General features: G+C 43.6%; 1 protein-coding gene across 1 annotated transcript in view; it reads left to right on the top strand.

Annotated features, from left to right (window-relative positions):
• The window catches only part of TAF4 (TATA-box binding protein associated factor 4), a 38,020-nt gene extending 32,705 nt beyond the window's left edge, over window positions 1-5,315 (top strand). Inside the window, exons 14-16 of the mRNA XM_069871644.1 lie at window positions 308-364; window positions 443-562; window positions 3,727-5,315. Of these exons, the coding sequence (XP_069727745.1) occupies window positions 308-364; window positions 443-562; window positions 3,727-3,894 (345 nt within the window). The 3' untranslated portion in view covers window positions 3,895-5,315. The remainder of the gene's footprint in view (window positions 1-307; window positions 365-442; window positions 563-3,726) is intronic.
• Window positions 5,316-14,075: the final 8,760 nt, after the last annotated feature.

The raw sequence follows: 14,075 nt of genomic DNA, 5'->3' as shown, positions 1-14,075 counted from the left end.
ATGGTTTCATTTAAGGCATAAATGCTTAGCTATTCCTTTGCTACTTTTAACAAATCTGAAAAAAGGGGATGCTTTTTTCAGTACTAGACACCTGAAACTAAGAGATGGAAAGCTGCTTTTCATTTTGAAAAACTGCTTTCCCCTGTTGCCCTCTCCGGGAGTGGTTGGTATTCTCCACATCCCGCTGACATTCAAGGAAAACTTTCACGTGCTGTGTAAAGCTTGGAATCTTTAACTGCTTTTGTAAGCATATTAATTTTTCTTTCTTTTTCTCCAACTATTCCATGATCGTCCTTTATCAATGTAGTCTCGATCTCGACAAGAAGATCCAGAACAGCTTAGGTTGAAACAGAAGGCTAAGGAGGTGAGTGTTCTTAACGTGAACTTTTATCTTGGAAGTGGAAAGAAAAGTAACTAACTGTTCTTGTTCTGGCAAATGCAGATGCAGCAACAAGAGCTCGCACAGATGAGACAGAGGGATGCCAACTTGACGGCGTTAGCTGCGATTGGTCCCAGAAAGAAAAGGAAAATAGATTCACTGGGATCTGGATCAGGGACAGAGGTACAGTACAATTGTAATGTTTGCTTTTGCTGCATCAGCCTCTGTAAAAACATTTCTGTTCAGAGCTTTTTCCCTAGGTGGATGCTTTCTGAGCAGCAGAAGTGTGTTTTATGTTCAGATTTGCTTGCTCCAAGGCTAGGATTAATTTTTAGCAGCTGCGTAGCAGCATAGGGGATAAAATTTAAGTTGGCATTCTTTGATTCATGGAACTGCAGTAACATTAGAAAAGCCATCATTATTCTCTCAGGTCTGTGCTTTTTTTGGACCTCCATAGTCTTGGGAAGAGATTGTTGTGGCTGATGCAATGAAATAAGAGTGCAGAATAACGCTGCTCAGGTGGGTGCAGTGGATCACTGCTAAATTTGACAGGAGGAGCTTCAGATGTAGGAACTTACCTTATTTCTTTCTTCATCTGTTGATTGCTTTTTGGTTTTGGTATTTCTGCGGCAGATCAGTTTAACCATTCCATCTGAATATAATGTCCTTGCATGTCCTTTGTGTATTCTACTTTTTAGTCTGGCCTCTTAAAGATTTCTCGGCAGACTAAGTATCAGTATGCTCAGTATCCGATGAGTTTAATGTTAATTTAGATTCAGGTGGATGGGTAGACTATCTGCTGTATTTCTAAACAAGTTAATAAACATGCAATGGTATGAAATTGCTTTCTGCATGGAAGACATTCAATGTGGGATTTCTTTAGTGTTTAAAAATAAAATCATCCCGAAACTTGTCATTTTCAAGGCCAAAAGCTGTCTTCATAATTTGAGGATTTTTCCCTGCAGAGTTTTGTATCTGATAGCGAGTGACAGGATAGTAAAGTTTAATTCTTTTTATTATTCCCTGAGCATTCCAAGTTTTTAGTGCTAGAGCATTTATACTGAAGAAAAACCTTGTTTCAAAAGAATTCATCCTGTTTTATGCTAAATTGCTAGAAGCAATAATTTACATGTGCTTGATATGCAATGTTAGAGAACAATCTGAATAGTAGTAAATGTTATTTTCACTTATAAGAAAAAATCAAGCCTCTCACACAACTTTTAAAGCAATTTTGAGTTTTGAAATTTACTAAAATGCCTGTTACTGATCATAAGACTTCTTTTCATGTAAGTTAACAAATTACTGTATTAAAGGTTTATAGATGTGGTTTAAAATTACAAAAATTGCATTTCTGTGAAGATAGATGTGTATCTAAATGAAGTAGTCTCTGAGGAATAGTCTGAACAGCGTTAATGTTGCCATCGCTTACTTATGCATGCTCAACTGTGCAGTGTTAATAGTCTGTTAATGTCACTTAGGTTATGGAATGTGTTTTACATCTACTATGAACACTTGTTTGTATTTCATCTAAGTCTGACTAAATTAGTTATCGTAGATTAATCACTTACTGGTTAACCAATTAACTACAGGTTCCCTGGAAATCTAATCTTTTTGTCTGTTTAATTAAGAAACAGCTGCTTTTGATCTGATAGACTAACAGCTGTGCTTTTGCTGCTGTGTCACTTGACATTTTTAAATTGAGCTCCTCTTGTCACCATTTGTATGCAGTTTGTAGTTACGGCGTATTACAAGAAGTGTGGAAAATAAGGTTTGTCATTGCTTAGACACAGATTTGTAAATGTAAGCTTTTGATGTCTAGGAATGGTGAATCTCAATTACATGTAAAATCACTTCTGAGTAGTAATTGTACAGTTCTCTTTCAAAATTTAACAAAATGGGTTGCTGTCGGTTTTAGTTTTACGACCATGTGGTTTTACTGAAAGTTACCACAAAGCTTCTTAACTTATTCTGTGCCTGCAGGAGTAGCATAGTTCCGTGGCTTTAAAGACACACGAAATTTTATCTTTGCACTTAAAAGCATTAAAGTCCACATAATAACATCAGGCTTGAGCTCCTGCTAAAGCATATCCAGTGCTCTCCTGCATCTATTTTCCATTTCCATTTAAGTTGATGGAAATTAGGCAACTAAGTTGAGCAAGTGCCTTAAAATATCCTTTTGAAAATCCAGCCTTTAAACTGTTAGAGCTACAGGACTTCAGTGATTTGATGCTTGCTGGTTCAGCTAGTAACTTGCTTGAGAAACAAAAGTCCCGATATCATTGTTAGCAGCGTGAGGAAGCAAGAACACTTGCCCCAAACGCAGAGGTGCTAACTTCCAGCTTTTCTGAAGTCTGGAGTGTTTTGTTAAAATCCTCCAAACTCTTAGGCAGATAAATCTTCCCTCACTAGGATTCCCGACTTTAGAATTTGCAGGGAAAGTTGGCTTTTCGGTCTCTGCGTGCCATCTGCTGGTGACTGCGCCTTACTGCTGGCAGGAGGAGGCTGCTGCAGAGCCCGGCTGCTCTTTAGCTGCCCTTGCTGGACCGTGCCCTTCTGCCAGCCTCAGGCCAGGCTGCACCCCTCTTCCTATTGCAAAATTGTTTCTGGTAGGTGTGCACGGGATGCGATCAAATCCCGGTCTTCACTGGAAGAGGCACCTTGTTACTACATAGTGTTCCTGCCATTTCTGATTGCTGATGATTTTAAAACACTCCAGAGTTTCCTTACTGGTACAGAGGAACAGAAAACAGACACGGAAGCGTTGCATTAATTGTATGCATCCTATCAGAACTGTTTTCTGCAAGTGAAAATGGGGAAGAATTCAGAGATGATTAGAGAACGTCTGACTGTGTCTAGGATAGTGACTTCTTAATCTAATCCTGAGCTTGGTTACAGCTGTTGTCACCACAAGGAGAGCTCATGGCACCTACCATGAAGTTCAGGGTGTATCTAGGACATTGTTTGAGATCTCATGGTCCCAGCTGGTGCTCCCCAGTTCCTCAAGAGCTCCAAGGCTGTGTTTGGGATCTGTATGCTGAGGTTGTGAAGAGTATGGTCTCTTCTGTTTGTTCAGTTGTTGCTATTGCCCATTGTTAGTACCGTCCTGAAGATAAGAGCAATGCTTTGGGAGTTTTATTGTCTATATTAAATGTTAGTGAAAATGTCTGATGGATCAACTATTTTTTATAAATAAGAATTAGAAAGAAATCTTTGGTGGCATATAACGGACTGTTTGGTAGCTTCCTGTACACAAACACTGAGTTCTTACCTGCATGTGTTCTCTGAAGAGTTGTGGAATATCTGGGGGCACTGACATGTTCTGATCTCTCTGTTCTTCTCCTTTCCAGGGATCTGGTTCAAGTGCAGCAGTCCCAGGCAGCTCTGGAGTTGGAACAACCAGACAGTTTACGCGACAAAGGATAACGCGGGTGAACCTCAGGGACCTCATATTTTGTTTAGAAAATGAGCGAGAGACAAGCCATTCACTATTGCTATATAAAGCATTCCTTAAATAAAATGGAAAAGATCACGGTATTTTTGACGGAGAGACGCCTGAGGACATTTTTTATATATTTGCAAATTACGCCTTTTTGTAACGAGCAAATGGGATATTGTTTAAAAAACAACCACCTCTTTACATGGAACAGTTTTATATTCCTGTTTATAAATAAACTCTTCAGCATAAGAGAAATACATTTCTGTAACAGTGAGAATACTTACAAGGCCTGTGGATGCTATAAAAGGACAATTAAATTTTAACTCATCTCTTGATTGAGTGGCCTTCTTGCCAAACAAGCCATATATAAAGACTGATGGAATCGTTTAGCAAATAACTAGCTACCCTTTGTCAGCCCTGTAGCAGTTTTGACATTAATTGTGCATTTTAGTTCAGTTTTATTCAACTAAATCAATTATATAGGCATATGTCTACAGCAGATGACCTCATTTCATTTAGCTTTTTTTAAACAGTCAGTTAGCAAAGCAAACTGATTTTTTAAGAATATTTATCTTTTCCCCCAAATGTTCAGAATCTAGAGGGATATACAGTTAATTTTAAACATAACCTCAATTTTAATCACATTATTGCTTATTAGAGGCCCTGAAATCCCATAAAGGAGGGTTCCTTCTGAATGTTTTAGCAGCATCTGTACAAATGCATTTTATTTGCTATAGTTTGTAAAGCTGTAAAGTTAAAAAAGGAAAAAAAGGAAAAAAAGAGAAACCTTTTCAGCATAAATATATTTTACTTGCACTGTGTTTTTTAGCTAAAGTGAAAGCTTAGATTAAATAAAATCAAAGTTGAGAGGAATCATCAAAAGACTGTTTCTCAGTGTGAATCAAGTGTTGAAAAATGGTTGGTGTATTTTGTCAGTAATTGTACATAATTTTTGGCACATAACATAAAAATGGCTATGTAAACTATAATTATTTTGCTAAGAGACTGTATGCAAGCTGTGGGCCTACTTTAAAGATGTCCAGAGCAAAGTCCCTTCTTTGTACCTATTTTTTTATTACAAATATACTAATTGGTTCTTTATATTTTCAGAGGTTATTGTATTAAATTGTCTATTGATAGTACTTTTATGACTGTAAATACTTTGGCTTTCTTTGTGTGAACTCTCATGGTAGAATTTAACTCTCTTGCGTGTAAACTGAATGCTGATCAGTATTTTTATCAACACCTGACAACTGTTACACCCCTTTTATTTTGTCTTTTAGGAAATCCTGTCTTTCCATTTTTTTTCATGTAAATTTTGCACAGTTACTTGTTCATATGTAAATATTTTACTTTCAAAAATGAAGTTTTTAATTGCTATTGTTTTATATAGGATTGAAAGAAAATTAACTCCTTTATTAAAAACAAATTTATCTGTATTTGCTAATGTATTTTTCTCTCTAAATCTTTTCTCCTCTTGGATTTGTTTTTCTTGGGACAGTAAAAGATCAGGCTACCTGAGGGGATGTTCTTTCCTAAAGATGTATTTTGGGTTTTTATGTTGTTCTGTCAGGGTTTTGGAGGTGTGTGACTTCATGAATCTTGAGATTTCCTTGTTGTCTTAGGGGTCTTCGACAAAGAGTAATGGATAGTGGGGTTTGCTGTGTCTGTTTTTTAACATCTCTGTGGAAACTTTCTCTGCTTAAAAGCATTTCGGTTTGGTCTAGTGAAGGTTTAATAAGACCCCTCTCCTGGAGGGCAGCCTGCTCTCTTAAACACAATTAACTGCAATGGTTTTCCAAAGAAGGTGTGACATAAACCATAGAATTTAGAGCACAACTATGAAAGAATATAATCAGGGGCACACTTGATTATTATTGTGAAAATCTGAGAAGGTAGATTTCTGTTGCACTGTAGTGATTATTTGGTTTGGTGGTTTTTTCTTTTTTTTTTTTTTTTTATAATTCCCCCTCTCATAGGCAACTTAAAAAAAAATAATTCACAGTTTGGATGGCCCAATCTTGTTGTTAGTTTAATAGAAAAATCACGAATTTGAGAATTTTCTCTCATATAGACAAATCTATTGACATGCTACTGCACCAAGCACGCTGCTGTGGAACTGGCACTCGGCCGGCACCGACCTGGTCCGTGTGAGGAGATCAGTTGTGTCTCTGAGGAAACAGATTAGCTCCCAAAGTGATCTGCTCACCTGACACCGTGTATGACACACCTGGAGATTTTAGTTGGTTTGAATTGTGTAGTGTTGTTACGTGGAAAGAAACAGCTTTGACTTTTGGCCAAACCATTGTCATAGCCTTCCTTTAACTCTGGAAAGGGTCGGTTGGAAACGATCCCCACTGGCTGTCCTGCAACTAAGCATGGAGTCTGCAAAGCTGTGGCAGGTTAGTTGGGAAGAGACTGACCTTTGGGTGTTGTTTCCAATAACAAGTTGAGGGTAAGACGTGAAAGATTAATGTTCTTGCACAGTGTTCTGTACTTGTGCTTCCTTCTCAGTAGAGGTGGTAGCTTAAAAATGCTCTAGAGAAGCCAAGGATGCTGAAAGGGTGGAGAGGTCAACTATAAGACCATAACCTTTGCTTAAATAACACGTTTAAGTGCATAGCCAGTCCTCCGCTCCATATAATTTTTCTCAGCTTTTAAATGTTCCTGTTCTTTTAGTCTGGAAAGCTGGTGGTGTCCATCTCCCATCAGCAGTTCAAATTCATTCAATTTTTGAGTGGGGCAAATGCAGCCTCCTGTGGCCGCTGCCACGTGGCTGAGGAGAGGTTCTTAGAACTGAGCAGTTGTTGACTTTGAGAGTTTCGCTTCTTTTCTGTTTGATGATAAACATGGTAACTCTTTGTGAAGCTGCTCAGTTTGATGTTTCAGAGCAAAGCCACAGCTGAGGAGAGGGGCCATTTACAGGGCAATGTGTGTGTTCTGCAGCACTTCTGTAAAGAGTAAAACAGGCTTTCCTGGCCCTGAAGCTTGCGAGGGCTGGTGTGTGAGGGAATTTACTGTCCCTTTGTCATCCTCTGTCCAAAGAGTGATGCAGCTTCTCTGTAGAGCTCTCAGAACTGGAGATGCGCACATTGGAGTTGGCCACAGCTGGGAGGTTCTCTCCGTGTGGGAGTCTATTATGATACCTTTTGTTATTGCACTCCCAGCCCTGTGTTGGGGACAAGTTGCTTTTCTCTTGCCTGTAGGTTCACCAACAGTTGTGTGTGTGACTGGCATCTCTGCCCTCTTCTACAGAAGTATCAATGTTTGAGCAACAAAGCTGGTGAGGGGGCTGGAGAACAGGCCTTATGAGGAGCGGCTGAGAGAGCTGGGGGTGTTTAGCCTGGAGAAGAGGAGGCTGAGGGGAGACCTCATTGCTCTCTATAACTACCTGAAAGGAGGTTGTGGAGAGGAGGGAGCTGGGCTCTTCTCCCAAGTGACAGGGGACAGGATGAGAGGGAATGGCCTCAAGCTCCGCCAGGGGAGGTTTAGGCTGGACATTAGGAAAAAATTTTTCACAGAAAGGGTCATTGGGCACTGGCAGAGGCTGCCCAGGGAGGGGGTTGAGTCACCTTCCCTGGAGGTGTTTAAGGGAGGGGTGGACGAGGTGCTAAGGGACATGGTTTAGTGTTTGATAGGAATGGTTGGACTCGATGATCTGTTGGGTCTCTTCCAACCTGGTTGTTCTATGATTCTATGATTCTATGTCTCTAGTTTTTTAACACCTTTGACTATAGTGCATAGCTGCAATATTCGTGAACTATTGATAACATTCTTTGTAGCACAAAAATTCAGCAGGACAAGTAGGATAAAATAAGGCACTCTGAATTCAACCATCATGTCATATTTCATGGGTGTATAATGAAATAGATAGCTTTTCAGGTAACCTATTGAAATAATGTGAGATATGCCCATGAACACTGATAAACGCCATCAGATTTGCAGTAATTAAGATTTTATTGGAGATTTTAATCTGATCAAAGAACTTTCCCCGTATTTCTGAGGTTGATGGATTACAAATAACGGCATGGGAAGTCTACGCAATGATAATTTTAACCATTTTCTTGTGTTTACAGTTAGTTGTCCATCTGCAGAGAAGAGTTGACTCCGTGGGGGAGGTCAGGTAGGGCAGCAGCTTGGTTGGACGCACAACTGTAGCGACAGTCTCAGCAGTACTTTCCGTGGAGCATGTGTCCAGGTAAGTGTCCAAACCCTTTCGCTTGTGAATTTGGGTTAGAAGGGGCCTCTGCTTTAAACACTTCCCATGTTTGTGCAAGGATTTTTTACACATCGTGGCTTTCAGCAGCTGCAGGACAACCTGCTGTGTTGGTTTGAAGTGTGGAGAGGAGCAGATTTAGGTACTACAGGTCAATCCTGTCTTTAGAATTTTAGGAATGGCATGCCAGCAGCATGCTGCATGAAACTAGCTTCTCAGTGTTTTGGAATATTTTTTAGCAAGTGGTGTTTCCCTCCTTGTGGAAGTTGCCAGGCTGATAAATTTGTGAGATATTTGTTATTTGAAGGCATAAATAAGGAGGGCAGCACGTTAGGGCTGCTCTGCATTGCTGCCCTGCCTTCAACTTAGCCAACATGTACCACCTCTGTAGGTGAAGGGTCCAAGTCCTTCCAGTTAAAATGGGCTGCCAGTTGGGACTGTACTTGCAACTCTATTCTGATAGCACGGATCTGTCCTCCCCCTGCAAAGCTGCTGCGGCCAAACCTGCTCTTCTGACTCTTCCATCGCCATCCCAGGCGTGATTTGCTCCAGTGGTCAAGAGGGGCAAGCCAGGACTAATGCATTTTGTTATTAGAACACACCGAGCTGTGAGAAAGGGAATAAGTCCTTTAAAACTTGCCTTTAAATCACATTTCTTGTATTCCTGCGGTTCCTGAGAGAAACTTGCTCTGTGCTGCTGCAGGTGTGGGAATGTAATGCACTGTATTTTCCCTGGGCGTGGGCTGGGATAGGGTTAATTTTCTTCAGCTTCTCACACTGGCCAACCCAGGAGAAGGTGAGGAGCACCCAGGAAGCTGGAAGGGGACACAGCTGCCCCACGCTGGCTGAGGGGGAGTTGCATGGTGTAGTCAGGCTTGGTGTATCCCTGGGGGAGTTGGCCAGAGCAGGGGTGGGCACTGATTGCCAGGCAGTGAGCAATTGCACTGTGCAATACTCACTTTGTATATTCTTTTCTTCTTCATCATCTCGTTATCATTTTCTTCTTACTTTGCTTTTCTATTGATCTGTCTTTATCCCAACCCACGAGTTGTACCATCTTTTTTCTGACTCTCCTCCCCATCCCACTGAGTATTTAGTTGCTGAGTGGGTCTAAACCATGACAGCTTATTTACTGGTGTTTCTGTAAGAAGCTGGGTCGGGCCCCGTTTGGTTTCCTCTGGGGAGTCTCCGTGTTCCGAACTCGGTGGAGAACTTTGTACAAACCCCACGAGCAGCAGCTGGGCTGTGATATGTACCACGCTTCTATGAAAGTCCTGAATAAATGCATAACAAATCTCACTTTCACTGCACTGTAAAAGTACGATACGGTTTTCCTTGAGCTCTTATGTACTTTTCTATCCAACAACAAAATGAAGTTGCCAAAAAAAAAAGTTGCAAGTGCTCTCTAGTTTCCTGTGATGCATTTGGTGCTCTAATTTCAAGCAAACGCATTGGAGTGTTGCCCAATTATGGCAGATTGAGCTTTCAAGAACAATATATCTAATTTCCCAGGAGACCAACGCGGTGATGTTTGGATACAACCTCTTTACGAGAAAATGAAGATCCTACTGTCGGTTTGGGCATGTCGCCGTTTAGCACCCAGGCTCTTGAACTCCGCTTTGAGAGGGACGAGGGAAAAATCTGTGCAGTGGTGGGTAAGACCCTTCACCTGGAGGTGGAGCTGTAGGGACTGATCGTTCCTGTTGGAGAAATGAGTGTTGTTCTGTGTCTAAAGAAAAATTGGATGTTCTCACGCTCTACAAACTGATGTGCAGCAGTGGTGTGTAATTTGATGCTGTGTTTTTTTTTGCTTTATACAGTAAGTAGCTTTTCTTCCTCCTTCTCATTCTTCTTGAATGGCTGGAATATGTTTTGTGTGTGTATGCTTATTCATGCAGATATTTTAGGGTCCCTGTTTAAAGCACAGCCCTAAAATAGTTGCATCAACAGAGCTGAGAGCACCGCTGGAGGTGAGCACTGTTCCTATCCAGCCGCTCTCTTCCTCTAAATCCTAGTGTCCCTCCAAGGCCAACAAAACTCCTCTGTTCCCTGACTGCAAAATGCCCGAGAGCTTCTGTGGGTAGGGGTGAGAGCAGGAGATGATGGGTGGGGAGGAGGGATTGAGAGACCTTCTCCTCTTCCCATCATTATAAGCCCACAGCTGAGGTGCGAGGCAGCACGTGGGGACGGGTGAGCTGGTAGATCTGAGCAGCTTTGCCCCATGGGAGCGGGCCTGAGGCTGCCTGTAAATTTTAAGAATAAATAAATGTTAAAAAAACCCCAAACAGCCAAAGCAGATACCTGGTACCTACACAACACAAAGCAGGCCTGTGTGAGCATCCCCCATCTCCTTGGCAACAGAAGCAGGCAGAAAGCACGGAGAAGGTTCGTGTGTGATGGGTGAGTGGGGGCAGCCCAGGCAGGCAGCGAGGAGAGAGCTGCCCCCCCAGCGCCAGCATCTCCTCCCTGCGATGTGAGCTGCTGCCGGGGGGATTTTATAGACCCAGACAAACTCTTCTGTCAGTTCATGAAGTTGCTTTGCCAGAGTGGAGGGAAGGTCAGGAGGTGCTGCCTGACCCCGGGCTGCGTGGAGCCATCGCCCACAGCCAGGCTTGAGGCTCCTCTGTTCCCAGCCTGCTTCGTTTATTTACATATATATGTACAAACACAATATATATGGATATATATTTATATATTAATACATATATATGTTGTAAAATGCCTGCTTTACGTGTATAAAAGTCTCCTCTGCAGGGAAGCTTCCTTTTCCCTGCAGTGGCGCCGGCTCTGTGTCCCAGCAAGACTCCTGCATCTCTGGTCCTGCCTAAAGCTGATTTTGCAGAATCAAGGAGTGTAAGTTGTCACCTAAAGCTGCTTAGAGCTGTAAGAGAGAATCATTTTGTAATTGTGCAGCGAGGAGCCTCTTGGATGCTTCATCCTGAGCGTGAAAGACACGGAAGGGGCTGCATGCTCTGAGGACAGAGGCACTAACAGCCACTTCAAGAAAATCTACTGGTCTTTCTGTGCAACCAGTGAATGTTTCTGTTGTAGAGTATTTTGTGGCTGGATTTGGAAGGGGGGAAAGAGCAAGAGAAGCTGAGGAAAAAAAAATCAAAGTGTTGGCAATGTAGTTCAGCACTCAGCATGAATTTAATAGCAGAAAACTGTGGTCAGTGTGGAGTCAGGTAGGAGGGAGGAAAGAGGTCAGCCCTGGGGTTTCAGTGCCCTGTGATTAAGGGAGAAAAAAATAATGGTTTCTGGGAAAAAAAGGAAAAAAAAATGAAAGATGGGAAGGTGATGGGGGTGGCTGGTCCTTGCTGTCCCACGCCTTCATCCGTCAGAGGGGGTAAACACTGCCTCCCATTCCTCCCTCAGCTGAACTCCTGAGGGAGCACATGGAAATCCTCAGCTGGAAAGCATCCCGTAATTGGTGTTATTTCATTAATAAGGTGCTGCATCCTCTCTCCCTGGTGCAGGGAAGGGCTGGGAGCCTCGCACGGGCGGCAGATGGTGCTCTGAGCCTGGCTACGCTGCCACCGAGCCCTCCATCCTCTTCCATCCCTCCTCGGTGAAACAGCCCTGCTGAAATCACAGCCTGTGGTGGGGGAATGCTTTTCTGCTTAATACAAAGTATAAATTATTCATTTGCTGAGTGCTAAATAATAGAAAGTTGGGAGGGGAGGAAGGTGGGGGGGGATGAAGCTTAGCTGATGCAGTAGGAAAAAACCCAAACCTCCAATTAAAAAATAAATAATAATAATAAAAAGAAACGAGGACAGCCCTGTGTGCTTCAGCAGACTTTGATCAGAACGGCTGCCCCAGACTATTTATTTATGTATTTAAGTCTTTTTGGAGAGCGCGGTCGCCGAGTGTAGCAGATGTCTGTGAGCTTACAAGTGCAAAGGCAGGTACAAGCCAGGGGAATTAGCCGAGGAGCAGAAGAAAGCGAGCTGCCGATTAGAAACGTTTACAGAACAGGACACAGATGTTCAAAGGGAACTTCTGGTGATGGCAAGATGTAAGAAGATCAGTGTCAAAAAGCACGGTACACACAGGATCAACATTTTAACCACTGCCTCTTAATTTCCCCCCTTCTTTCAAGTGCTGCGATTTCTACAAGTTACGAATATATAAGGCTCGACAGCAGGTGCACTCGAAGAGGGGTGAGGTAAGATGATGCCAGGAGCTGCGGCTGCTGGGGGTAGAAAATCCCAACTGTCTTGGGAATGGGCTTTGGGAGGGCACAACTGTGGAGTAGGGTCTGTCCTCGTTCTTCTCACTGTTTGCCTCACTGCTGCTTCACACCTTTGCTCGACAGCTTCTGTGCATGAAGGAATGGGTTGGTGTGGATTTCCCTGGTGCCCAGGATTCAGCTGGGCTCCCTGCGTCTCCTGGCCCTAAATCCCTCTTAATCTGCCCTGAGCTGAGCAGCAGTGGGATTTTTTTCCCTTCATCCATCACTGGGGGATGCTGCGATGGGGAAAGGGGAGCACAGGGCAAGGCTGTTGGGACAGGAGCCGGGTGACCCCGCTTCCATCCAATCCATCCACGCTGCAGGCAGCAAGCAAAGGGTACAGTCTGCCCCTTCTTCTGCCTCCCTGGGTGTCTGGGTCACTGCAGCCCCCCGAGATGCTCCCAAACCCACACTCGGGTGTCACCCCACGGCTTGAGGGCTGCCTCAGCCCCAGCTGCCAGCGCTGTCACGTCCCGGCCACGATCACCGCATCGATTCCAGGTCAAGCCGCCCCACGGGCAGCACCATGGCAGGGAATCTGCGTTTTCTAGGTCGTTAAGTCCTTTGCTCTTTAGTTCTTCGCCTCCTGAACACCCCCAAGGTGTGTTATAATCACCCCAAAATGCAGCCACTAATTGTTTGGTGTCCCTGGGAGGGAGGAAGAGCAGTCTTGCATTAAATCGCAATAATCAAGAGCTTCTATAACAAATGAACTCAAACCTGCTTGACAGGAGGAAGCAGAGGTGCAGCCTCGCTCTCTGCGAAGGGCCGTGTTTAGTAGTAATCTTATTTGTAATCTAATCAATATGTTTGCTGAAGGAGAGAATATCATCAAGTATTACTTCAAGACACTTAGGGGATGTGACACTGCTCACAACTCGAATGTAAACATGTTTGTTGACTGCATTTTCTAATAGGAAAAACAGGTTGTTTTTTTAGCAGGGCTGGCAGAGGGGTTTATTTGGGAAGCAGGGGCAGAGTCTCATCTGCTTGGGATGTTGGGAATGAGCTACGTGTTCTAAGCCCCATCTCACCCCACCGACTCTAAGTGAGGGTCCTGCTCTCTTGTTCCTTGGGGATGGAGAGAGTCATCTTATGGAGGAGATGCTGAGAGAGTTTGTTTTTCCATAGGAGTTTGACACGCTGTTATAAAACCCCAGTCAGTGCTATGGATCAGGGACAGACAAGTGATGGTCTCTTGCCTTCAGCCTGTCTGCTGCTTTTGTGATGTCGCTGAAGAGGGAGAATTTGGTGGCTCTGCCCCGGCCACGGGCAGCAGAGGAGAGCGGGGGGTTGTACCTGCAGGTGAGGGGCCCTCCCTGGAATTCTCTGCTGGAGCTGAGATCTCCTTCCCAAAGTCCTGCTGCGGGGAATGCTTCCAAAATCCCAGGGCTGCAGTTCTCTGAGAACTACTTGTCTGCTCTTTCTAGGACTCTTGGAGAGAGTTATGACGTGGTTGGGGCATTAGAGCTGCGCAGGCACAACTTGCCAGTGCAGTGATGAAGGTTGATGAGGAGTAAATGACAGTGGTGACTGGGGACTGTCCCAGCCACAGCAGCTCGGGGACGTGCAGCTGTAGGGATGAGCATGGGGGTGAAGACAAAGCTGCTGGGATGCGCGTTTTCAGATTCGTGTTCCCTGGGCAGCTCCAGCTGAGGTGGGATTGAAAGCTTCTGGGGCAACACTTAACATCCATAACAAGCAATTAGACTCTATTGCACCCAGTGGGGAGTTTCCCACTCACCAAAGGCAGTTAGAAGGTGCCTTTTATCCTGAAACATGAACATTGTATGTATAAAAGTGTATAATG

The sequence above is a fragment of the Phaenicophaeus curvirostris genome, chromosome 18, assembly GCF_032191515.1.
Source record: "Phaenicophaeus curvirostris isolate KB17595 chromosome 18, BPBGC_Pcur_1.0, whole genome shotgun sequence".
NCBI lineage: Eukaryota > Metazoa > Chordata > Aves > Cuculiformes > Cuculidae > Phaenicophaeus > Phaenicophaeus curvirostris.
This window is presented reverse-complemented; position numbering and strand designations above follow the sequence as displayed.